Raw genomic sequence first — 26,451 nt, 5'->3', positions numbered from 1 at the left:
TGAAAACTGATAATTTGCTGGTATATATCATTGTGTCCGGAGCTCGTGGTCTCGCGGTAGCACTCTCGCTTCTTGAGCACGGGGTCCTGGATTCGATTCCCAGAGGTGTCAGGGATTTTCACCTGCCCCGAGATGACTGGGTGGTGTTATGTCATCTTCATCATCATCCTTCATCCCCATTACAGTCAGAGGAAGGAAACGGCAAACCACTTCCACTAGGACCTTGCCTAGTACAGCGGTGCAGATCTCCCGCATCGTTCCCCTACGCTCTGTCGAGAAGCGTGAGACTTCATTTCATTCATTCATTCATTCGTATATCATCATGACACTGCAGTGATATTGTTTCATTTATTGTGGCTGATTTAGACTGATTTACTGAGCATTGTTTATAAAATATTTGTCTTCGATACTTGAAATGTCAGTGAAGTTCACAGCAAAGATGTAATGGAATGGCTCCCAGAAGGAATTCCACATACTGCAGTCGGGTATGTTAATCTTTTGAGACTTCCATTAAAGAAAATTATGTGGGGACATCTAATTGACACAGTTTTGGACACTAACAAAGCACTGTCAGGAGTAACTATGTCGCAGGAGTGTCAAGTTTCATGTGTAGGTACACATCATAATGAAATCTAAACCTTTGTAGACACTATGGTTTGTAAACTGGAATTACAGCTGGCAATAACAAGAGAATAGTGGACATAAAAATGGAGATAGAAAACTGTCAACCCAGAGTAAAGTTACAGAAATTCAGAACGGTGAAGCATTTTCACTGATTGATGTGAATCATAGATAAGTGTACAGTAGATTACAAACAAAATAAGAGAGAATAAAATAACATTTTATTCGGTTCTTGATCAGCTTCAGACTGTACCATGTTGATTGCAGGTTTACTGTCTAACATTATATGAAGTACTATGAAGCAGAAAAACATTTGTGATGAAAGACTTTTATATATTTTGGACTCCTGGGACGTAGAACACTTCTGTAGAGGAGACTGCATAAAACACATTTCTGCAACTTTTTCACAAGTATGGTTTAACTGTTTTGGAACTGTTTGAAATTGGCATGAAAGAAGATACTTAAGGAACCCATAGGTCTGTTGCAAAAGCATCCAGCATTAGTATGGGAATGTTACTGAAATGTCTGTGACCTTACGTGTAAATTTTTGGTTACAATATTCTGTTGTCTACACAAAAGGCTGATGAGCATCCTGGTAGATTCTATTGTCTCCAGTGCACACTTGTGTAAGGAGAAATCAGGACTCAGGATGTGTGTGTGTGTGTGTGTGTGTGTGTGCGTGTGTGTGTGTGTGTGTGTGTGTGTGTGTGTGTGTGTTTTTTTTTTTTTTTTTTTTTTTTTGTGTTTGGGGGGAAGGGGGGGGGGCACTGTTCATACAGTAGAAAACGAATGGGTAGCTCTGAGGGATGAAGTAGTGAAGGCAGCAGAGGATCAAGTAGGTAATAAGACGAGGGCTAGTAGAAATCCTTGGGTAACAGAAGAAATATTAAATTTAATTGATGAAAGGAGAAAATACAAAAATTCAGTAAATGAAGCAAGCAAAAAGGAATACAAATGTCTCAAAAATGAGATCGACAGGAAGCAGGGATGGCTAGAGGACAAATGTAAGGATGTAGAGGCTCATCTCACTAAGGGTAAGATAGATACTGCCTACAGGAAAATTAAAGAGACCTTTGGAGAAAAGAGAACCACTTGCATGAATATCAAGAGCTCAGATGGAAACCCAGTTCTAAGCAAAGAAGGGAAAGCAGAAAGGTGGAAAGAGTATATAGAGGGTCTATACAAGTGCTGTATTTGAGGACAATATTATGGAAACGGAAGAGGATGTAGATGAAGATGAAATGAACTATCAGTTTAATAAGTCACAGCTGCAAAATACTAACGCGAATTATTTGCAGACGAATGGAAAAACTGGTAAAAGCTGACCTCGGGGAAGATTAGTTTGGATTCTGTAAAAATGTTGGAACACGTGAGGCAATACTCACCTTACAACTTATCTTAGAAGAAACATTAAGGAAAGGCAAGTCTACATTTCTAGCATTTGTAGACTTAGAGAAAGCTTTTGACAATGTTGACTGGAATACTCTCTTTCAAATTCTGAAGGTGGCAGGGTTAAAATACAGGGAGCGAAAGGCTATTTATAATTTGTACAGAAAGCAGATGGCAGTTATAAGAGTCGAGGGACATGAAAGGGAAGCATCGGTTGGGAAGGGAGTGAGACAGGGTTGTAGCCTATCCCCAATGTTATTCAATCTGTATATTGAGCAAGCAGTGAAGGAAACAAAAGTAAAATTCGGAATAGGTATTAAAATCCATGGAGAAGAAATAAAAACTTTGAAGGTCACTGATGACATTGTAATTCTGTCAGAGACAGCAAAGGACTTGGAAAAGCAGTTGAACGGAATGGACAGTGTCTTGGAAGGAGGATATAAGATGAACATCAACAAAAGCAAAACGAGGATAATGGAATGTAGTCAAATTAAATAGGGTGATGCTGAGGGAATTATATTAGGAAATGAGACACTTAAAGTAGTAAAGGAGTTTTGCTATTTGGGGAGCAAAATAACTGATGATGGTCGAAGTAGAGAGGATATAAAGTGTAGACTGGCAATGGCAAGGAATGCGTTTTTGAAGAAGAGAAATTTGTTAACATCGAGTATAGATTTAAGTGTCAGGATGTCGTTTCTGAAAGTATTTGTATGGAGTGTAGCCATGTATGGAAGTGAAACGGGGACGATAAATAGTTTGGACAAGAAGAGAATAGAAGCTTTCAAAATGTGGTGCTACAGAAGAATGCTGAAGATAAGGTGGGTAGATCGCATAACTAATGAGGAGGTATTGAATAGGATTGGGGAGAAGAGAAGTTTGTGGCACAACTTGACTAGAAGAAGGGACCGGTTGGTAGGACATGTTCTGAGGCATCAAGGGATCACCAATTTAGTATTGGAGGGCAGTGTGGAGGGTAAAAATTGTAGAGGGAGACCAAGAGATGAATACACTAAGCAGATTCAGAAGGATGTAGGTTGCAGTAGGTACTGGGAGATGAAGAAGCTTGCACAGGATAGAGTAGCATGCAGAGCTGCATCAAACCAGTCTCAGGACTGAAGAGCACAACAACAAGAACTACTACTGCTACTACAAAACAACTGTTACTCCTCCTCCTGTACCACTGAATTATTATGGGTGACTGAAATGTGAGTTCATACTGTATTCCTTCCCATCTCAATGGTGTTTTCATTGGTTGATTAGTGATTCTGCTCGAGGGAAAGCTCTTCTGCTCTGTCATTGCTTAATCTGTTGATCAGTTTCCATCTTCAGTACACAAAATAAAGTTCTCAGTTTTTTAATGTAGATTCCTCAGACAAATATTAAGGACTGTATTTATACAGGAAAGTAGATGTAGATATGATTGTTGAAGTATTGATACTGTAAACTGAGACAACTTTGCCAAGCAAGACAGCTTTGCCACTTTGGCACCCTACCAAATTCCTTAATCATCCAGTAGAGGTGCAAGTGCTTTCATTGCACATGGCAATCTATGAAAACGACAGATTTTGCATGCGTATTAGGTGTACAGAAGTGTCTCACATTGCCCAGTCATTCTGACCTAAGTAAAAACTATTTCTTTTGTTCAGTGCAGTGTATAATTAAGTTTTTGAATCACTTTTAGAAATAAAATAGAGTGTTGTATTTAGTATAATAATATAACTTGGCAATGTTGACCAGGAAATGTGGTAAAAATTGTAGAACTTTCCCAGTTTAGAATTTTGCGTTTTTCTTACTTCTTTCATACTTTTTTCCTTAACTGATCTTTTTTTGGTCTCTGCACATGTCGTTAAAATGCTGAGGCTCATTACAATCAAACTGGAAGCACACAGGTGTGAAAATTTTTGCTGAGAAGAGGATCGTAACTCAGCCATTTGTGAACATAATCAAATGAATGCCACAATGGCCCAGCATCTTACCCAAATAATTCTTGAAATGTTTGTTGTGATAAAATTCTTGATTAAAAAGTGTGTCAAGCAATTTCATAAATGACTGTATAGGGAAACTTATTAACATCTATGGAGACAAGGAGTTCAAGATGTCGCATCTTTATACAACAACAGGGAAAGAGGTTTTATTTCCCATATGTGCCAGTTGAAGCCACCCTGAGTGTAAAAGACATGGGGCACATAAATTTTTCTTTTCTGAAAATATTGAGCATTTCTTTTAACTTTGAAGATCTGAAATTTTGTTTATACTTTTCTGTATAACTTTCTTCTGTATAACTGTCTTTGCATTAAAGTGTTTACTGCTTTAAACATCTGTTTCTGCAATTTCTTGGCCATTTCTGCTAATTTTAACACCATCTCATTTTTTAACATATAAGTAATAACTAAGTTGTTATCTGGTCACATGTTATGAAACTAGACATCAAGACTCATGTTTTAGGATGGCTTCAAAAATGTTTTTTGAATTATTAGGTAACAAAACAGGTAGAAGGAAAAAAATGTGGCCAAGTTGTCCCAGTTTACAGTGTTGTGTCCATGTTTCTGTTTCTTTTTGTAATGATATGGAAAGACTTCCAGGCAACGAGAAGCTGTGCAACACAGGTTTTAATAAATGTTTGTTTAAAATGACACCCCCATGTCTACAATTTACTCTTCATCAAATGGGAACCTGCTTTGGCTTATAAAGAATGTCATTCATCTGAACACTGTAATTACACAATGACAACAGGTTTTACAAGGCAAATAGTTACATTGAGTACACTATATTACATATTCATTTTGTACTTGCTCTATAGCACATTGGCAACAATGGTACATGTGCTATACATGATTCATGTTAACTTGCGTCTTGACCCCTATATTTTTAACACTCTCCACACTCCAACTGACATTTGTTGTCTTTATTTGTTTTGCAGTCAAAGGAGTCGTCATCCGTGCTGAGCTGCGATATTTCAGCTGATGACAAGTATATTGTGACAGGCTCCGGTGACAAGAAAGCAACTGTGTATGAAGTTATCTACTGACCAATTTATCCATTCTTCTGAAATACTGCAGATGTGATACTGTGAATGTGTTTCCGGCATGAAGAACTAAGTGTAATTTTGACAATACGCACCAATAAGAAAGTGCTTGGATCCTGAGCATACTGCTGCACAGTTAAATATGACATATTGTGAGTATAAAAAAGGAGGAAGTGTTTGGAAACTCTGAAAGAACTCAGGTGCATTATGTTGAGGAACAAACTGTTATTAGTGGACAACATGGAGTTAAAGATAAAACAATGGGCCTATTGTATAGAGAAAATATATGGCACCATTCATTTTCTAATTGTTGACTACACACATGTAATAAATTTTATTGATGTCGTACACCTTTAAAATAGTTTTATCTGAAGTTCTTGTGCTCTTAATGTAAATGTGTATGTAGTTTCTTATAAAATAGATTTTTAGTTTTGCTCACAAAAAGACTGCTGCATAATATTTGTGATATTGGCATGTATGTGTGGGAAGGATTTTGAGCTTCATACACTTGTCACTGGATCTGAAGAAATATATTTTCCATAAATTTAGGATTATCACATGTTGGTAACTAAAGCTTAGAGATGTAAACTCTGTTTCTTTTGATGTCTTATTACCATTACTCATTTTATGGTAAATTTCTTTAATACTTCAGATGTCCCTAAGTTATTTTAATTGTTTTTGCTTATCTTGTTTCTACAGAATTAGTCAAGATTTGTAAAATGAGAGTCAAATTGCTTAGTTTTTGAGGTATTTTCATTATGTCATATTATGAAAGCCTTTGTCGTTGTTGAATAACCAATATTAAGTGGACCACATATGATCACTGTTTGAAATGATTATTGTGTTTGACAGTTGTGGAGAATATTGTCTGAAGCTCAAAGTTGTTCACTCAAATATCTTGAATGGTACTACAATGGTAAAACCTTTGTCCGTAGTTTTGTTTGGCTGTATTGAAAGTTATATCAGCCTGGAGGAATCATCCTTTTTTGTTATTTGGTATCTTTGTAGGGTGCTGAACACCATAACGCAAAAGCTGATGTTTTTTGACCTGAAAATAATTTATTATTCACAAACACTGTTTTATTGTGAATGCTTTTGTTAATTATATCTTCGTACTTTGATAAATATTGTTGCTCTACTCAACTGTACAATGTGAGAATAATAGATTTCTGTCATTATTGACTTTTTTATTTTTTCATTCATAATTATAAATATGATGAAAATAAAATAAATTTGACATTTTTGTTTGTAAGCAGTGTTCCATGTGGTCTCTAAATTATAGTGCATTGATATTTATATAGTTCTACCTAAGTGAGCAACTCACTCTATAATCACTTTGTTCAAATTTCTTTATTATGTTTCTATTGATTTAATCAATTGAACTGTACAGCTTTATTACCTTTCTATGTAGTAATTGAGTAACTAAATCACAAAGTGGTTATAGGTATGAGAAAAGCTTATGGGTGATTCTCCTAGCTAGGTTTATACTTGCATATTATTGGGTACTGCTTGTATTTATCAGCAGGACCTGCCACCTAAATTTAATCTTCATCCTATGGTCAGACATAATAGTACATTTTTCCAATGTACCAAACAGTTTGTGATGGGACTACAGATGATCATTTTTCGTGCTTCAATGAACATTGTTAAAGTAAAGGTGTTGCTAGGTGCTATCATACAGCAAACATGAAAAGCACAAAAATTTTAATGTGAAGACAAAAACTGGCTTCTTCATTGACTAAATGTGCATGCATTTTGTGACTACCTTTTGCCAATAAGTCACAGTTTCAAGCACTGCTGATTACATGTACCAATTATATTAAGAAAAGTTAATGCATTGCTTAAATATTTGTTGGCAGAATGATTACAACTGTTGTTCGTTAGGTTGAGAATGTAATTTGCCACATTGGCTGTATTGTTTCAAATTATTTAAAGAACAGAACCTTATATTGAACATTCAAACATGTTTTTCAAGTGTGATACCCATTTGAAAATGCAAACATAAAACACACACACATCAGTTTTGATCTAGACAACTAGCAGTGTGGTAACCTGTATCACGTGAATATTACGTTTGATGGAGATAGGTGGAATTTTTATTTTTATGTCTTTTCTGTGGGACAGGCTTGTGGTGGTGTGTTTTCTATCACTAAATTACTCTCTTTATTACTAACATCTTTGCTATGTTTCTGTTCTGGTTTTTAAAATTTTTATCATCTTCTTCACATCCATAAGGTGCATTTTTCAAGTCTTTTCAATAGAGTAGAGGACATATTTGCCGTTAAAAGATGCAGCCAAACTTCTTTGATGTCTTGCCATTTTTTCTTCCTTGTTTGAGAACAAGAAAGAAGTGGAGCAGCAGCTACATATTCTTTGCAATACAGTAATTAGCAAATCTTTTCTCACAGAGACACTAGATATAATGCTTTGTTCCAGTTTTAGCTTTGCAATTCGAGCTTTATGGAGCTGTAAAAGTCATATATTGCATTTTGTAGAAAGACATTTTAATAATGCTGTTTGTTAGTTTGTTTACAATAGTAGTATTGTGACATACCATTGAGTGCCTAACTTCAGTGATGACATGGAATTTGTTTTAGATCAAGGTTATGCTAATCTGATCACTTTTTCAAGCATTGGTATCTGTTCTTGTTAATTGATGATACTAAGTTTTACTGTTGCCTTTTGTGAGAATGTTTTCTTGTGGATGCTTTTTACGGTCAGTTTGAAGTTAAAATTTTTCAAGACTCTAAAACCATATTTCTGACCCCATATCTTCATTGAAAGGAAAGTTATAATTCTCCATAGAAAATAATGTTATAATTTTCTTCTAGAATATACTCAGGAGTTGATTGTGGTACAAAAGCAAACTACGGATTAGAAATGATAGCAGAGAGAAAGAAGTTTGTTAATGTATGTAACATGCTCTCATTTAAGAAATGTGTTTGCTTTTTGGACATGGGATACGTCAGGTTGACCTGGCAAGTCGAGGCGTGGACCAGTTTCAACCCACTTCAAAGCTTGACCAACACTGTCACTCATCAGATATTTAATGCTACTCATTTAATATATTTGTATGATTTTTTTCCAATAAGCAGTGCTATACTGTGAATTATGGCTTCAAATATACAGCAAATACGTGCTGCTGTTGTACAGGTTGTTTACCTGAAGGGGGGAAAATTTGATATTTTATTTTTATAGCCAGTGCACACTTGAAAATTTTTCAGATATATCTCATTAAGGCAGCTAATTAATGCTACAAGCTATTAGCAGAAGCTCAGATCATCTACCACTCTTGGGCACACCGTGGAAAAAAAAAAAAAAAAAAAAAAAATCACAGAGCAACATGGTACCTCACAAGAATTAAGCAAATATTCCCTTCAAACAGGACAAGAGAACATATGTTTCAGTTGCCTCTTCAATTTACTGTGATATGTATATAAGCTATACATACTGATAACACAGGAAAGATCTACCTGTGATTCTATTACTGTAAGTCATTTATACATGTCAAGTAAAACAAGCAGCCACATTCTACCTCAGAATGAAACAAGTATTTTTAATTTTTCTTTTCCTTCTTCAGAAGTGTAAGTAATACACACAGAAAAAATATTTCTACAAAATGTATATTGTAAAATATGTGACAATTTATGTGCTGCTTAATGAGTGTTGTTATTCAGAATTCTGTATTGATGACCTCTTTAGAAATTGTTCATAAGTTGCTCCATCATGGAGGATTCAGGTATCCAATGAAGTTTTCTTTTAATGAACTCTGTAGCTGAAACTAATCCTTCCTAATAATTAAGAGTGGTTTCAAGAATCATTATAATCTATTGGAAGTTCTTCTGTTCAGACAAAGCTGTTTGGTATAACTGTTATCTGTGTGTGACGCAGCGATCAGTTTTAAAAGGGCAAGATATTTCTGTTGCTTTGTGTAACTATGAAAATTAAAATGTTTCTTTGTGCATAATAAAAAATGATATATCATTTAATGTTAAATTTTGTGTTTATTAAGGATTATACACCTGATTTTTGATTTGTTTGTGAATAACAAATTTCATGCCTTCTACTGTCTGATTACTGCCTACATTTCCTCATGTCCAGTCTGTCTTACAAATGTCTAGTCTCTCTCTCTCTCTCTCTCTCTCTCTCTCTCTCTCTCTCTCTCTCTCTCTCTCTCACACACACACACACACAGTGGGAACAAAGAATATATCCATGGTAAATTATTTAGACTGCTGTTGAATCAAAAAGTATTTTGTTAGTTTTGTTACAAAAAGGTACACCATAGGTTCTAGAGAGAACACTTGTGGCACTGCATACAGTGTGTCCCAAAAAGTATACATACTTTAGAAGAATGACACAAACTGCAGACGTAATCCTATAATGAAATTTTCCTCTGCTGTAGTGTGTGTATTGTGGTTGGTAGTACAGATAAGTTGGTTAATTGAAACTTGGACAGAATGCAAAATTTGCTCATATGTGTTGGGTCACGATAGATTCACGTACGTTCTGATACACTGTTTTAATTTGTCAGGGCTTTTCTGAATGGTTTGAGGAAAGGATAAAAAGTTCTTGAATTTGACAGTGGAGCTACTTTTTGGTAAAAAAATTAACAATCTTATGTATTTCTGTTTCAGGGGAATGCAATTTTTCCAACCTTTGCCAAGGGAGTAGATTCCATCTGGAATGTCAGTGGACAGCTTGGAGTAAGGATGCTTGTGGAATATTGGCAGGCAGCAGTGTGTCGGGAGTTTGTTCCTGGGGCCGTGTGGTAGTTCTCTTGTGACCTTCTGTACCACGCTACATCAACTTCCTGCCGATTTTTGGTTGCTTGCCGCGCCCTTCACAAATGTGTCGACTTTGAGCTGTCCAGTGACATTTCAGTATAGCATAAACCGGTTGAGGAAAATCAGTTTACATACAATACACAGCTATTCTCATTACATGACATTTATTGGCTGTGATAACTCCAAATGAAATGATCTCCTTACAACATAATCCATCTCTCATGCTATATGCAGATCAATCTGTCACCACAACATAAATACAAAATCTCTACATATAAGTACTATGCCCTCTCTGCCATATGCCGCATCATCATTACATCGAGCATCAAAGTTGTCATCTGATTACAGTAAGTTCAGCCCACTCCACTGATATACAAACTTTGCATGTATGAAGTTATCTGGGATAAAGTAGAGGGAGCAGAAAGCTATTTATAACTTGTACAGGAACAAGGTTGCAATTATAGCAGGTAGAACACATGATGTACTGAATAGAGTTGGACAGACAAGGAATATGTGGCACAATTTGACCAAAAGAAGGAATTAGGTGATAGGACACGTTCTGAGATATCAAGGGATTACCAATTTAGCATTGGAGGGAAGTGTGGGTAGTAAAAATTGTAGAGGGAGACCGAGAGGTGAATACATTAAGCAGATTCAGAAAGATGTACAATACAGGAGATGAAGAGGCTCGCACAAAGTAGAGTAGCATGGAGAGTTGCATCAAACCAGTCTTTGGACTGAAGGCTACAGCAACAGAAGACATGAAAGGGAAACAATAATTGAGAAGGAAGTGACATATGGTTGCAACCTATCCCCATATTATTTAATCTTGTGATTGAGTAAGTAGTAAAGGAAACCGAGAAAAAATTTAAAAAGGGTGTTAAAGCTCAGGGACAAAAAATAAAAACTTCCAGTTGTTGAAACAATTGGCAATAATATGCACAAAAGAGATTTTATTCTGTTAATGGTTTCAGGCACCTAGCAACCTTCTTAGGCTGTACAGAAAAATACCACAAATAAGTCTGAGACAGCAGACGTGTGTGTGTGTGTGTGTGTGTGTGTGTGTGTGTGTGTGTGTATTGCTGACAAAGGCCTTAATGGCCGAAAGCTACAATTGTGTGAATCTTTTTGTAGTGCCTATCGGAACTCAGCATCTCTGCTATATGGTGAGTAGCAACTTTCCTTCCTGAAAATTGTTACATTCCATCCTGGATTTTCCATTGTTTGACAAATAGGAAAAAGTTAGATAAGAGTATTAAAATTCAGGAATGAATCTTTAAGAATTTAAAAGATAAATGGTATATACGTAAAATCATTGCACTGTTTGTGAGCATGAGATGTACGCAGAATATTGCTGTGATCCTAGAAACAACACAAAAAATAGGTGATACAATAATGATTCCATTAATGCAAAAAGAACTTGTAAATGCTTACATGTGGTTCACAGTGCCTTTACGAAAATGATATAAGCAAACCAACCAAACAGGTGGTATAGACATGATATGCATAGCTCGATGTCGGTATCTGGGCTCAGGGGGGGGGGGGGGGGGTAAAATGACAGAACACAATCTTACACAATTGTAGTTGCGACAAGGCATCAACAAAAAAATGATGTAAGTGCATGTAAGCAGCGTTATTAGTAACATAGAAAAACCTAAGGATAGATAAAACAAGTTGATATAAATGACAGATGGCATTATGGAAGGGAAATTTGCAAACAAATTTCCGAAACGGCTGTAGTAATGACAGTTGCGTGCTAACATGGCACCTGTTGGCAAAAACAAGCTCATCGTGAGGCCGGAAGCTGTAAATGGGGTAAGTGGAGAGAATTCTCGGTCAGCAGCTAATATCATCAGAAAGTAACTATAGAGGAAGGAATCGTGGGCACGGTTGTATGTTTCTATTATAGTGAAACAACTAGTATTATAATATATGTGTGTCACAGGTACAACTTGTGAATGAATTGTAACTAGTGGCATTCATACTAATTCTAAGTTATCTTAAGTTTTAGAACACATCACTGAACTCTTGTAGAGAGGTGAGTAACATGCTAGCTGGAAGTATGGCCATACAAACAGCACGCGAAATGCACCGAGAGGCAAGAAGCAATAACTGGAGAAAATGCAGAAAAAATTCGTAGCTACTCGCCAAAATGAAGGGTCAAAAATATCATTAGTAGAAAGGAAAAGTGGGCATCATTGTATATTTCTATTACAGTCAAATAGCTATTTCAGAAATGTATACAAAAGTCCTTAATATGCATCACGAAGTAAATGTAACTAGCGACATATGTATTAGTTGTAGAAAATAAGTGCAATATGTTAGACTATCTGACGCTGAATGAGTAAAAGTGCTTATTAACTGTAATACAGGTATACAACAATGCCCAAGTTTTCCTTCTCATATAGTTATTTTTGACCATTCATTTTGGCTACTGGAAAGGAACTGTTTCCCCATTTTTTCCATTTGCTGCTTCTCACATCTTGGCGCATCTCACACGCTGTTCATGCGGCTGTATGTCCTCCTTGCACACTAATAAAATCCCTACACAAGCTCAGCAATCTATTGTAAAACTTAAGGTACCATACAATTAGTGTGAAGGCTGCTAGTTACAAATCTTTCACGAACTGTAATTGCGACATTAATACAGGGTGATTCAAAAAGAATACCACAACTTTAAAAATGTGTATTTAATGAAAGAAACATAATATAACCTTCTGTTATACATCATTACAAAGAGTATTTAAAAAGGTTTTTTTTCACTCAAAAACAAGTTCAGAGATGTTCAATATGGCCCCCCTCCAGACACTCGAGCAATATCAACCCGATACTCCAACTCGTTCCACACTCTCTGTAGCATATCAGGCGTAACAGTTTGGATAGCTGCTGTTATTTCTTGTCTCAAATCATCAATGGTGGCTGGGAGAGGTGGCCGAAACACCATATCCTTAACATACCCCCATAAGAAAAAATCGCAGGGGGTAAGATCAGGGCTTCTTGGAGGCCAGTGATGAAGTGCTCTGTCACGGGCTGCCTGGCAGCCGATCCATCGCCTCGGGTAGTTGACGTTCAGGTAGTTATGGACAGATAAGTGCCAATGTGGTTGATTGTGGAATTTGCAGCTCTCTGCTAGCTCTGCGAGTCGATTTTCCTGGGCTGCAAACAAATGCTTGCTGGATGCGTGCTACATTTTCATCACTCGTTCTCGGCCGTCCAGAACTTTTCCCTTTGCACAAACACCCATTCTCTGTAAACTGTTTACACCAACGTTTAATACACCACCTATCAGGAGGTTTAACACCATACTTCGTTTGAAATGCACGCTGAACAACTGTCGTCGATTCACTTCTGCCGTACTCAATAACACAAAAGCTTTCTGTTGAGCGGTCGCCATCTTAGCATCAACTGACGCTGATGCCTAGTCAGCAGCGCCTCAAGCGAACAAATGTACAACTAAATGAAACTTTATAGCTCCCTTAATTCTCTGACAGATAGTGCTTAGCTCTGCCTTTTGTCGTTGCAGAGTTTTAAATTCCTAAAGTTGTGGTATTCTTTTTGAATCACTCTGTATATTCAGTACTAGTTGTTTCACTGTAATAGAAGTATACAGTTGTGCCCATGTGTCCTTCCTCTGTAGTTACTTTCTGACCCTTAATACTATCTGCTGATTGAGGTGTTTCTCCATTTACCCCAGTTACAGGTGCCAGCTCCATGAAGTGCTTGCTTTGCCAAAGAGTTCCATGCTAGCACGCTACTGTCCTCACTACAGCTGTTTCGGAGATTAGTTTCCAAATTACCCATCCATAGTGCTACCTGTCATTAATATTAACTTACTTTACTTATCATTAGGTTTTTCAATATTACTTATAATGCTGCTTATGTACACTTACATTTTTTATGTTCATGCCTTATGGCAACTACGACTGTGTAAGATTTTTTGTTTGTTATTTTTATCATACTTTTACCCCCACCCTGAAATCGAACCTAAAGCTATACAAGTCATTGGGTGATCAACTCCAGTTCTGTCATGATGTGTGAACTACTTGTTTGGTTTCCTCATGCCGTTTTTGTATAGGTACTATGAAACACATGTAAGCATTTACAAGTTCTCTTTGTTTTAATGGAATCATTATTGTATTTCATATTCTTTGTGTATTTTTTATGACCACAGCAATATTCTGCATACATTTCACACCCACAAATAATGTGATAATTACAAGTATGTACCATTTTATCTTTAAATTTTTAAACTTTTCATTCCTAACTTTTAATATTCTTATGTAACTTTTTCTTATTTGTGGTATTTTTCTGAACAACCTTTTAAGAAGGGCACTAGGTGCCTGAAACTGGCAAAAGAATAAAATTTGTTCTGTGGAAATGGTTGCTGAGTATCTCAACAAACAGAAATACAGAAGTTGAAGCTGGAGAAAATACTGAAAACTTAGATATCTGCCAATGGCTTTGTAATTATATTGGACAGCCAGCGGTTTGGAAGATCTGTTGATTAGAATGGCTTAGCCACAGCTTGGGGGATGTCTCCGCTATATCCTTTCTTTCAGGAGTGCTAGTTCTGCAAGGTTCGCAGGAGAGCTTCTGTAAAGTTTGGAAGGTAGGAGACGAGATACTGGCAGAAGTAAAGCTGTGAGTACCGGGCGTGAGTCGTGCTTTGGTAGTTCAGATGATAGAGCACTTGCCCGCGAAAGGCAAAGGTCCCGAGTTAGAGTCTCGGTCGGGCACACAGTTTTAATCTGCCAGGAAGTTTCATATCAGCGCACACTCCGCTGCAGAGTGAAAATCTCATTCTGGAGAATGGACAGTGTCTTGAAAAGCGGTTACAAGATGAACATCTGTCAAAGTAAGGTAAACAAGTGCAGTCAAATTTGATGAGTTGATGCTGAGTTAAATTATAAAATTAGGTACTGAAAGTAGTAGGCATGTTCTTATATTTCAGTGGCAAAATAAGATGATAGCTGAGATAAAGAGAAACTGATAGTAGCAAAAAAATTTTCTGAAAAAGAGAGATGTCAACACCTAATACAAATTTAAGCATTACTAAGCTTAGTCTGAAACTATTTTTCTAGAATATAGAATTTTATGGAAGTGGAATGTAGACATTACATAAAAGAAAATGCAAACTCTTGAAATGTGATGCTACTTGAGAATACTGAAGATTTGATGGATTGTTTAGGTAACTTATGAGTAAGCGCTGTGTCATATTAGCACACCTTGACTGCAAATCTTAAGACAGAAATGAATAGCTAATTTGGTCCTGGCATGGGTTGGGGTTGTGGGGAGGAGTGTAAAAATTGTAGAAGCACCAAGTCTTAAGAAGTGAAAATAGGTGTCTATGGACATGAGATGCTTTAGTTCAAATAATGGAAAGTCAAAGTTGGACTATAAACAATATTATGAAAAGGATAGATTGTTACTTACTGTAAAGATGACACATTGAGTTGCAGAAGGCACAGTGAAAAGATTGTTCCACATTTTAGCTTTTGGCTGAAGTCTTATTCAGAGAATAAGACCAGAAGGTCAGAGATAGCTGTCATCCGTGGATTGAATACAAATGGACTATTTTAAAATGGCCCGAATATTCATTTTTGTCTTGTGCTGGTTCAAATGTAAACGTCAGCTCCATATTAGGATTTGTTTTGCACATTTATTATGCCAAACCAGTATTGGGCAGTCAGAATGTTAAAACCTACACAGTTACAAACTTATTTGTGACAGACATTTTGTTGTGCCTATTTGCAACTCAGCATCTCTGCTATATGGTGAGTAGCAATTTTCCTTTTCTTAATAATGTTACATTTCATCCTGGATTTTCCAGTTTTTGATTACATGATCAAAGTTCTATTTGAATACATACAACTATAAATGTTTTGGCCTAGCACAAAACATGCACTCAACTATTAAAAGGGTCATAAACGTAAGCACATTGACAGAAAAGTAACACATAGCACAAATATGATGTATTGGACAACCTGACCAGCTGTATACCATCTGATTTCTGCAGTATCATTACAATATTTTTGGGTAACTGTGAATGTTCTAATACAATCATAACTTCCTCACCAAGAATGCAATGACTAATGTCTTTAATAAAAACTGGGAAACAGTGTTGCTGTTAGACTAACATCATGCTTTTAGATAAGCACAAGGTCAACAGCAATGGAACCACCACTACTGGTTTCCTAGGATAGTCCACGATTGTACTAGGAATTGAAGACTAAGCAGACATATGTACTGGATGCTAAGGAGTAGAAAACTGCTGGCGAGTGACTGAAATGCAAACAATATAACAACTGGCTACAACCTTACCGGTACCTATATCTGAGCATACAAACTAAATATAACTGAACTACATTTTGTAACAATATTGTTTGTCTAGCATAATGCAGCCTTACTAACTTGTAAGTATCATTTCAGCATGTTACTACAATCACTTTTATGCAGTCTCTCAGGTTTCATTGGCATGATTGACTATAACATGATTCCGGGTGTTTTGCTGAATAGTTTATTTTTCCATTTTATCCACAATATTTCAATTATCAACCCGTCATTTTCAGGTGCTGCGGGTTTTGTAATGTGCACTCATTACCCGGACTCCAACCAGACTGTGAACTATTGTTGCTCTTGTAGTGCTATTTATAGACAAGTTTGATTCCTGATACCCACTATGCCCTTTGATGGTTTTTTTGGTCTTCGAAGTTGGCAATGATATTCCATTTAATGCAAATTCTCTCAGCATTTTCCAACTCTGGTGAATTTGATGATCAATGACATTTTAATAAGTTGAGTGCTGGGGCCACAAATTATTTATACTGAAAATGTAATAAACAGGGATCGTTGTTTCAATTGCTGGAATTCTGCAGGAGAGATGGTTTAGTGGCAGGTAGGTTATTGTTTGAAGTAAGAGAGCCACAAAGCGACACGGTACAGCAGGAGTCTAGTGCAGAAATCTTTGGCGGATTGCATGCACTAAGATTGGCAAACAAGGAGGACTGTAACAGAGACAAAAGTAGTTCCATCCAAGGCATTGGTTAGTGACCACCGGCTTTTGGTGATAAGCACATGAATCATGAAAGAATGGAAGGAGACAGAGAACCAGGAAAGGAGAATTATAGTATGAAAACTGAAGTCAAGGAAGAATACCAGTAGATTATAAGAGAAAGATTACTAAAGGACGAACCAGAAATGGAGAAGAGGGATGGGGACAGTTTGAAAGTGCTGTGGTAAAGCTGCATTATCTGTATGCAGAAAGGGCAAGTATAGTTAAACGTCAATATAACAAATTTCATGGGACCATGAAAATTACATTGTTGTTCCAGGGTTATTGTTATAATGAGGTTTTCTTATCATGACTCAGAGCAAGGAGCCATGTTTTCATGACTAAGAAGTACATTACTATCATACTTTTCTGATTAAAAATAACATTAAAAGACAAATAATGAAGCACGTTTCGTTCACTTCATTTATTAATACTGTACCTGTAGAATATCTTAATTTTGTGTGCAGAAAAATTCACTTATTTTCCTTTGTTTCTTTTTTCTTAGAGTCTCTTGTGAATATTGTCTTTATTTCCATTAATGCAATCAATTGCTGTGCTGAAACGCTGGGTGTTGAAAATGCTACTTGCTGAATGGTTTCCAACTGACCTATTAGCTCCACCAGAGGAGGGGGATTCACAGTTATCACATCACTGACATCGTCAAAATCTTCAACTGGCAAATTACCCTTTAACTCCTCGATGATAGATTCATCGGTATATGTTTCGAACACCAACGCCTCATCATCCACTGACAAGTATTCAACTACTGAAGAATCTATGGGACTGGTCACCTTTCTTTCAATGTTTGCAATCATGTGTTGAACTAAATGTGAACGGTATTTTGTCTTAAAGTTCTTAATTATCCCCATATCTAATGGCTGAAAAATCGATGTACAGTTTGGGCGGAAGTAGCAAAGTTCAAATGTTCTTCAGCGCTGGCATGTTGTTCTGCATGCTACAACTATCCACCATCAATGCAATTTTCTTATTTTTCATTGTCATCTCTTTAACAAACGAAAACAGCCACTCACTAGAAAGAGTAGATGTCATCCATGCTTTTCAATTTGCCTTGTAACTGGCTGCAATAAAGGAAATCGCATTTACAATACGACTGTAGCAAAACATTATAGCTGAAGCTATACTGTATTGAAGGAAGTTAAAATAAAATGTATGTACCATCAGATGGGGTGATTTCGGACGATGTGTGTGTGTGTGTGTGTGTGTGTGTGTGTGTGTGTGTGTGTGTGTGTGTGTGTGTGTAGGTATATTTATCTGAGGCATTTAAATAAAATGCCCAAAGTCACCCCATGGATTGGGGTGATTTTGGACACGTGTGTTTTTTAAATCTCTGTCTGAAGTTACAGAATATAGAGGGTGAATTTGGACGGTTACTGTCTTTTTTGAAAATTCTACATGCTTTTTATTTGATTTTGGTGACTTTTTACACATTTTAAGGCAGCCCTTTGTTATGAATAAGTGATATGGAATGATATAATGAATTTTATATATTACAGATAAGTTTTTATTTTGCAAGAATTTAAATAGTCTCTTTGTTCACTTTTGCGGGAGCTCATTTAATATTTTCGCTTAGGCGAACTGAAAGATCTCTTGACTGTCGGAGGAATAAATGCACCCATTCTTCTCCTGGAAAATTATTTCTTCTCTTTTCGGCCAGATTTATCAAGGTAGCCTTTAACTAAATATCTAATATCCAATTTAGTGAAGGGAAATCCCCAATGTGCAGCCCTCAAGATACCTTGCTTCAACACTTCTTCTTTATTTAGCACTGGCTGTGCTCCCATTTTTTTCGGATGTGCTTCCTGCACTTTATTTTGTAGGGTTGATTTAGGTATACCATACAAATCACATGCTTTTCTGTGCAAAAATTTACCACTCTGAATATCATGAACAGCTTTATCTAAAAGTTCTGGGTCATAAATACACCGTACTGTAGCACCTCTCCTGCTTTTATACGTTCTTGGCATTGTCCAAAATCACCCCACACAGTACACAGTTTTACAAAAACCGTCGTTATTTTATAATCTTGCATGAGAAACTCGACAAACTTGTACAGAAATTATCTCAATGCTATTAGCTACTGAGCACGTTGACAGTTACGGTTACAATAACTTCCCGCTTGGCATAACAGTAGAAAGTTTCCACTTTACGATAATGCATGGATTTTTAACACTGAGACTGTTCGTCAACTATTCACCTAGGGAAACAACTGACGCAAAATAAAAGTTGTGGAAAGTGATAAATGCAATCTTGTGTTTAAAATAACTGGCGCATGGATGTTAAAATAAGTAACTCTTTGTTTCTATGCAGTAGCAAGAAGCAAATAAGCCATAATGTCCAAATTCGCCCAGGTGCCCGAAATCACCCTGTTTGACGATACTCTCTTCTCTGGTAATCTTCTTACATTTTTGAAGCACTGTGGGTTTGATGATCGTCCGATCACAATTGGTGTCAATTCATGGGCCCCTTGCTGTTCTTACTTTACGTAAATGACCTTCCTCACTGCCTACCAGACACAAAAACCCTTTTGTTTGCTGATGACACCTCTGTACTCATATCTGCACCCGAACAAATTCTCCAGTCTAATATAGATAGGACCACAGATCAAATAAGTCAATGGCTTCAAAGTAACAGGCTGCTTCTTAATGCAAAAAAGACAATTGGAATAACCTTCCACACTGCCCAAAACAGAAATCCATTACTACCAACTATATCACTGGAAAAAAATAATGTTGAACTTGAAAATGAAATAAAGTTTTTGGGGGTCACTATTACTGATATGCTCACATGGAAAAGGCACATTGACGTTACCGGCACAAAACTTAGTAAAGTATGCTTCATGATTAGATCAATAAGGAACGTCACTAACACAAGTACCCTAACCACAATGTACCATGTACTCTTTCACTCTGTACTTAGCTACGGAATCATCTTCTGGGGCCAAAATTCTGAATCAATTAAGATATTCAAACTGCAAAAGAAGATAGTCAGAACAATTATGTTCAAAAAACAAAGAGACACTTGTAAACCATTATTTAAGAAACTAAATATTTTGCCCCTCCCATGCCAATACGTACTAGAATTATTATTATTTACCAAAAAAAGTATCAACAAAATTAGCAAAAATATGGATTACCATGAATATGACAAAAGATCAAAAACCTCTCTAAGAATACTTCCCCACTCAACAAAATTGTACAGTGATGGTGTCAAGTGCATGGGAATAAAATTATATAACCATCTTCCAACTTTTATACAAGAAATCCAAGAAATAAATAAATTCAAACAGACAGTGAAATCTCTTTTAATAAAAGACTGCTTTTATACCATCCAGGAATATTTGGAATCAAAATTGTCTTAGTGCATGATAATGTATCAAAGCTTAATGTTATTAAGTCAATTTTGTCACATCATGTAACATTTCTCTGTAAAGCTGTAACTTTAAGTAACATAATTTGTAGGTAATGTAAAATAATCATTCTTCTGTGTTCTTGTTTACTGTTTTAGACTCCTGTAGACTGTATATTTGTATTGACTTATCCCACGTCAGTTGTACAAGCCATTGTACTGATTTGATCTATGGAACAAATAAATAAAAAATAAATAAATAAATGTGTCCCTGAGGCGTTGCTACAGAGAAGAGGAGTTAGGCGTACTTTAGAGTGCTTCCCTCCTTTACGCTTTCCTCTTCTAAAGGCCATCATCATCTCTGGCATCAATTGGTAAAACAATCCTGTCTCACCTGTGTTGTACAAGATTTCAGGGCTGTATTTTTGTAACAGTTTACACATGGTGTTTTTCCTCCAAATTTCTGCTTCACCTAAAGGCACTGATTTTTCTTCTCCTGAAATCAGTTTAAAAATGATCCCATGCCTGTCCTTAAATCTTTGCAATCATCCTTTACTTGCCTTAAAATTAGAATTGCCAAGCAAGTTAGCAAAATCTAAGGCTTTTTGACATATTAACAGACTATTAATTGGTACATTCTGTGCACGCATCTCATTAAACCACCACAGTGTAGCACTGTCCACATCATCAGCAGTAGCCATCTTCATTCTTTTTCTTGAAGGGTTAAATTTGCCACCTGCAATACTTCCTTCAGTTTCTTTTCATTAGGAATGTAGCTAATGTTGATTGTGCAAGACCGTACTTCCTCGCAACATCTACTTGTTTTGTTCCATTATTGAAGTCTTTGGAAATCTCCATTTTTGTCTCCAACCTTATTTGTTTCCCAGTTCTAGCCATTGTCCAAATCTTTCACAGATTGCCAAAATCATGGAGATAAGCTGCATAGGAGTCCGACAAAAACACTTTTGTCTACTACTGAATCTCAACAAAGGACAAACTAAACACTCGTTCAAACAAAGGAGCTCTCTGATGTTTGCCGCTCAGCACAGCTCGCCTGTGGGTGTACGCTATTCTCTTTACTGCTAGAATAAATACAGTACTATAGTACGTAGTGAAGCTTCTGGAAATAGTGCCGAAGTCCAGTAGCTAAATAAACCCTGTCTGCCACTATAGTGAGCTTCTTAGAAATAGGAAAGAGTAAAGAAATTTTGTCTTTGTTATAAAAGAGTGTTGCTAAATTTACTTCATCGTTGTAATGAGAGTTAATTAACATAGTACATATCGAAAATCAGCCAGGGCCATATAAAATTATTGCTGTACCAAGGTTTATTGGTGTACTGGTAATCGTTATATGGAGGTTTGACTGTAGCATGAAAATGGTGAAATGAAAGCATCAAGGAGGTAGTGTGAAAGAAGAATAAGGCCTTCAGACTGTGGATCCACAAAAGGACCAACTTAGCAAGACAGGAGTAAAGAGAAAGAAGAAGTCACTGATTAGAGAAGAAACTGGGCACGCAGAAATTGGATTGGCACAGGAAAGAGTGAGGAAGAAAGGGACCATGTATGGATGAAGTAAGGGTCAAAATGGTGAAGGCAGCAGGGGAGGTTGGGAAACAGTGGCCATATCATATGATGAGGGTGGTGTGGAATGAGAAAATGACTCCAGAAAGGGAATAGCAAGGATTGTAGAAACTACAGTGGTGTCACACTGATACCACACTGTGGCAAGATATATGAAAAGATCCTGGCGAGCAGAATCCAAATGAGGGTCGAGAACAAAATGAGAGAGGAACAGCGTGGCTTCAGACCTGGGAGATCCACTGTTGACCTCATATTTGCATTGAGGCAGCTTCAGGAACACCTCTATGAATATGGGGAAGGCTTTGTAATGGCCTTTCTTTATAGAGAAAAGGCATTTGATAGTGTCTGTAGAAGAAAGGTCTGAGAAGCACCAGAAAAGAAGGGAGCTGAAAAAGAGACAACAGTCGGAGTGGAGGAGATGTACTGTGGAAGTTTGTGTTGTGTGAAAATGGGGAATGAAAGAACAGGCTGGTTCCAGAAAACTAGTGGTGTGAAACAGGGCAGTGCTTTGTCACCACTCCTCTTGATTGTGGTCTTGGATGAGATGATGACTAAAGTGGCAGAAAAAACAGGAGAAGATAATATGAAAGCAATGGCATTCACAGATGAATTGATAATCTGGGAAGCAGGGAGGAGGAGATTCAGAACAGCTGGATGCTTGGGAAGAAACTGAGAGACAGTATGGAATGAAATTTAATGTAAAGAAATGAGAGATCCTGGTTACAGCTAGAAAGAAAGATGAACCAAATAGCAGAATAAGGATTTGAGGTGAACAACTGAAGAAGATGGAAAGAGGTAAGTACTTGGGAAGTGTGGTAGAGAAAAATGGAAGAAATGAGAAAGAAATCAGTGAATACGGCAGACAGGCAGAAGCATTCCTGGAAAATGTTACGAGCTTCATTTGGAAAGAAAATGTCCCAGAAAGAAGCAAAGAAATGATATATAGAAGTTACTACATCCCAATATTGACCTCTACAGCTTAAACATTGGTAATGAAGAAAAGAGATGAGAGCAGATTACAAGCATGTGAGATGAAGTTCCTTAGAACTCAGATAGGAGTAAGAATGAGAGATAGGGTGAGGAATGAAAGGGCAAGGGAAATAGTGAAAGAAGAACCTTTGCAGAGCAGGACAGAAACATCAAGGCTAAGGTAGTATGAGCACTTAAAGAAAATGGAAAAGAAGAGGATTCCCAAGAAGATATGTGAAACGGAGATGCTGAAAGGTGTGGAGGAGTTTACTGAGAAACAGTTGAGGACTTGACCAGAGAGAACACAAAAAGACAGTGAGGAAACAGGACTAGATAATGAGGGTTATGTTCCAAACAGACCTATTCTACATGATAATGATGATGGAGGTGGTGGTGGTGGTTTCAATTTAAATAATGCTTAGGGTCTGGCAATCAGTTTATTAAAATTTCGTTGGACATCACATCCACCAGCATCGAAAAATGCCGAGAGAATTTGCATTTTATGTCATATAAGTGAGAGCTCTGCAAAACGAAAGAGCATTAGAGGGCATAGTGATAGCTGGGTACTGAATTCAGGTATAAATAGTGGTATGAGATCAACAACAGTTCAGTCTGGTTGGAGTCCAGGCTGTGAACACACATAACAGAAAAACACACAGTACCTGAAGAAGACAACTGTGTCAGTCACTGAAATATTGCACATAAAATAGAAACAACATGGCAGAGCATCCAGAATCACACTATAGGGTTTATGCACATTATGGTATCAAATTCCACACACCATAAAAAAAACAACAACAACATTAGCTGGGCCAAACAACGTGATGGCCAGAATGTCTCTGACGAAAAGGGTACAGCTGAATTATAGCTGGTAAATCGCAGGAGGCAGTTCAGTGTGTATTGACAACATCCACGCAAATGAAGAAATGCAAACTGTGCACTTTACTATAAACTTAGTTATAATAGAGGGAAACATTCCACGTAGGAAATATATATCTAAAGACAAAGATGATTTGACTTACCAAATGAAAGTGCTGGCAGGTCGACAGACACACAAACAACCACAAACATACACACAAAATTCAAGCTTTCGCAACAAACTGTTGCCTCATCAGGAAAGAGGGAAGGAGAGGGAAAGACGGAAGGAAGTTGGTTTTAAGGGAGAGGGTAAGGAGTCGTTCCAATCCCGGGAGTGGAAAGACTTACCTTAGGGGGAAAAAAGGACGGGTATACACTCGCGCGCACACACACACACACACACACACACACACACACACACACACACACACACACACATATCCATCCACACATATACAGACACAAGCAGACATATTTAAAGACCAACTATATAAACTATAAACTTAAGTATTTGTAAGAGGTAACACAAAGTACAGATCACTGAAATAGTCATCTACATGCTCAAAAGGCCATAAAACTGAAAGGAATGTCTACAATTATTCTCGGCAAACCGTTGGGAAATGTATGGCACAGGGTACTGACCAGTGTACCAAATATATGGGTTTCTTCCCATTCCATTCATACACAGGAGAATGACTACTTAACCGGCTGTGTGCCCACTGCAAATAGTCTAATGCTGTATCTGCCTGTTGTCCAGGAATGATACATAGGAGACAGTAGTATATTTCCAGATTCCCTACCTTCTGATTCTTGAAATTTGTAAGTTACCTTTTCCAGGACAGTTCACACTGCCGCGCGGGACGAGCCGAGTGGTCTGAGGCCCTGCAGTCACGGACTGTGCGGCTGGTCGCAGCGGAGGTTCGAGTCCTCCCTCAGGCATGGGTGTGTGTGTTTGTCCTTAGGATAATTTGGGTTAGGTAGTGTTTAAGCTTAGGGACTGATGACCTTAGCAGTTAAGTCCCATAAGATTTCACACACATTTGAACAGTTCACATTTGGCTTTAGCTATCTGCCAGTTCAGATTTTTCAGCTTCTACAGAACACTCTGTTGTGAGTTCAATTAAGTTTTTGTTGTTGTTTGTGCTGATCTTCTTTGTATACACTCAATTTCCCTTGTTAGTCTGTATTTGCTGAAAGCAATATTCCAGGATGGGTCTCACGAATGGTTTGTAAACAGTCTCCTTTGTGACTGACAATAGTTTCCCAGTTTCCTGCCAGTGAACCAAAGTCTGAGACCTACTTTACTAATGATTAAGGCATTGTGGTCACTCAGTTTTATTTCCACACAAAGTGTTACTCACAGATATTTGCCATTGTAGCGATGGGGTACTATGTTTTTCTGTTTTTGGGAGTGCACGATTTTCCATTTATAAACATTTAAATCAAACTGTCAGTATTTGCACCATTTTGAAATATTATTAAAATCTGACTGAAAACTTAACCTAACCTAATTTAATTTATACAGCTCTTTTCACACGTTACTTCATTATAGATAACTACTCGTGTTTCTTTCTTACTCTTTTTCTTCTTCTCCTTCTTTATTCAAAAAAATTTCTGCCTATGTAGGTTGTTGAAAGAGGTAACTAGATCATCCTTAAAAGGTGTGAGGTTAGTATTAACATTGTTTGCCAGGTCATAAATATACATCATGAACAGCAAGTGTCCCAACGCACTTCCCTGAGTGATACCCTTGTAGTGATACTGACCTGGTTTTCATAATGTCTCCCCAGCAGCATCACTCTTCATCACTACTAAGCTGGAAGTCTAAATATCCATGGGATGGTGTTTGCTTAAAGATGTACATGGCACCGTAACTTAGATTGCACTAATACACACATTAAGTTCAGCTCTGAAGAATGGTATCCAGTTTGTTCAGTTATTAAGAAAGGTGATCAGTTTGTGAACTTTGAAAACTTATTGGTCCACAGAATCAGATCAGCACCTGCAATGACCTGTTGTCAATCCAGTGGTGAAGTTAATAATTTAAATGTGGCACAAAACAAAGTTCACATTTATACAAAAATGTCACAGTTTGTACTTAGTACTGTCCAGAAATAATTTGCTGAAAAGGATCACACTTCAATTATTGATTTACTTCAATCAATAATGAGTATCACCCTGTCCAACAATCTCTGGTTTTGGTGACAATAACATTCCCCACTCTTGCTAAACACAGCATAGTTCAGTTAAAGTGTTCCTTAATTCTGATTACTGAGCTCACTTTGAAAGTAAACATTAATATTAAGGTGTCTCGTGCATTTATATTTGTATATAGAATGTCTGTGACTGTGGTGTGAGCCAACTTGGAGAGTGCACCCAAGATAGTTCTTCCTGGAGGGATTTTGGACTGTGAATTAGCAGTGTTGTGACAGAGATGGTCTTACACAGTCTGGTGTAGGAATAAACTGTTATTCTGAAAACTACATAATGGCTGGGTTGAATTTTACTGTTTTCGATGTGCTATAAGAACTAATGTGATGTTATGGCTCATAGAAAACGTAGCTTGTTAGAACCTTAGGAACAAATGTGGGTAGTATTATACTTATGTTGTGATGTGGATCTCCTCATTTACATGTACACTGAAGAGTGAAACAAACTAGTACACCCGCTCAGTGCCCCCACAAGCGCACAGAAATGCCACAACATGACGTGACATGGACTCGATTAATGTCTGATGTGGGAGCAGTGGAGATCTCTTCTGACCAGCATGTTGCAAGGCATCCCTGATATGCTCAACAATGTTC

At 37.2% G+C, this 26,451-nt stretch overlaps 1 protein-coding gene across 5 annotated transcripts in view; it reads left to right on the top strand.

The window, feature by feature from the left end:
• The window catches only part of LOC126413321 (transducin-like enhancer protein 4), a 465,877-nt gene extending 456,846 nt beyond the window's left edge, over positions 1-9,031 (top strand). For all 5 annotated transcript variants that reach the window (XM_050083226.1, XM_050083225.1, XM_050083224.1 and 2 more), the window contains one exon: positions 4,931-9,031. In XM_050083226.1, the coding sequence (XP_049939183.1) occupies positions 4,931-5,038 (108 nt within the window). In that variant the 3' untranslated portion in view covers positions 5,039-9,031. The remainder of the gene's footprint in view (positions 1-4,930) is intronic.
• The last annotated feature ends 17,420 nt before the right edge of the window (positions 9,032-26,451 follow it).

This window comes from Schistocerca serialis, chromosome 7, assembly GCF_023864345.2.
Source record: "Schistocerca serialis cubense isolate TAMUIC-IGC-003099 chromosome 7, iqSchSeri2.2, whole genome shotgun sequence".
In the NCBI taxonomy this organism is placed as follows: Eukaryota; Metazoa; Arthropoda; class Insecta; order Orthoptera; family Acrididae; genus Schistocerca; species Schistocerca serialis.
This window is presented reverse-complemented; position numbering and strand designations above follow the sequence as displayed.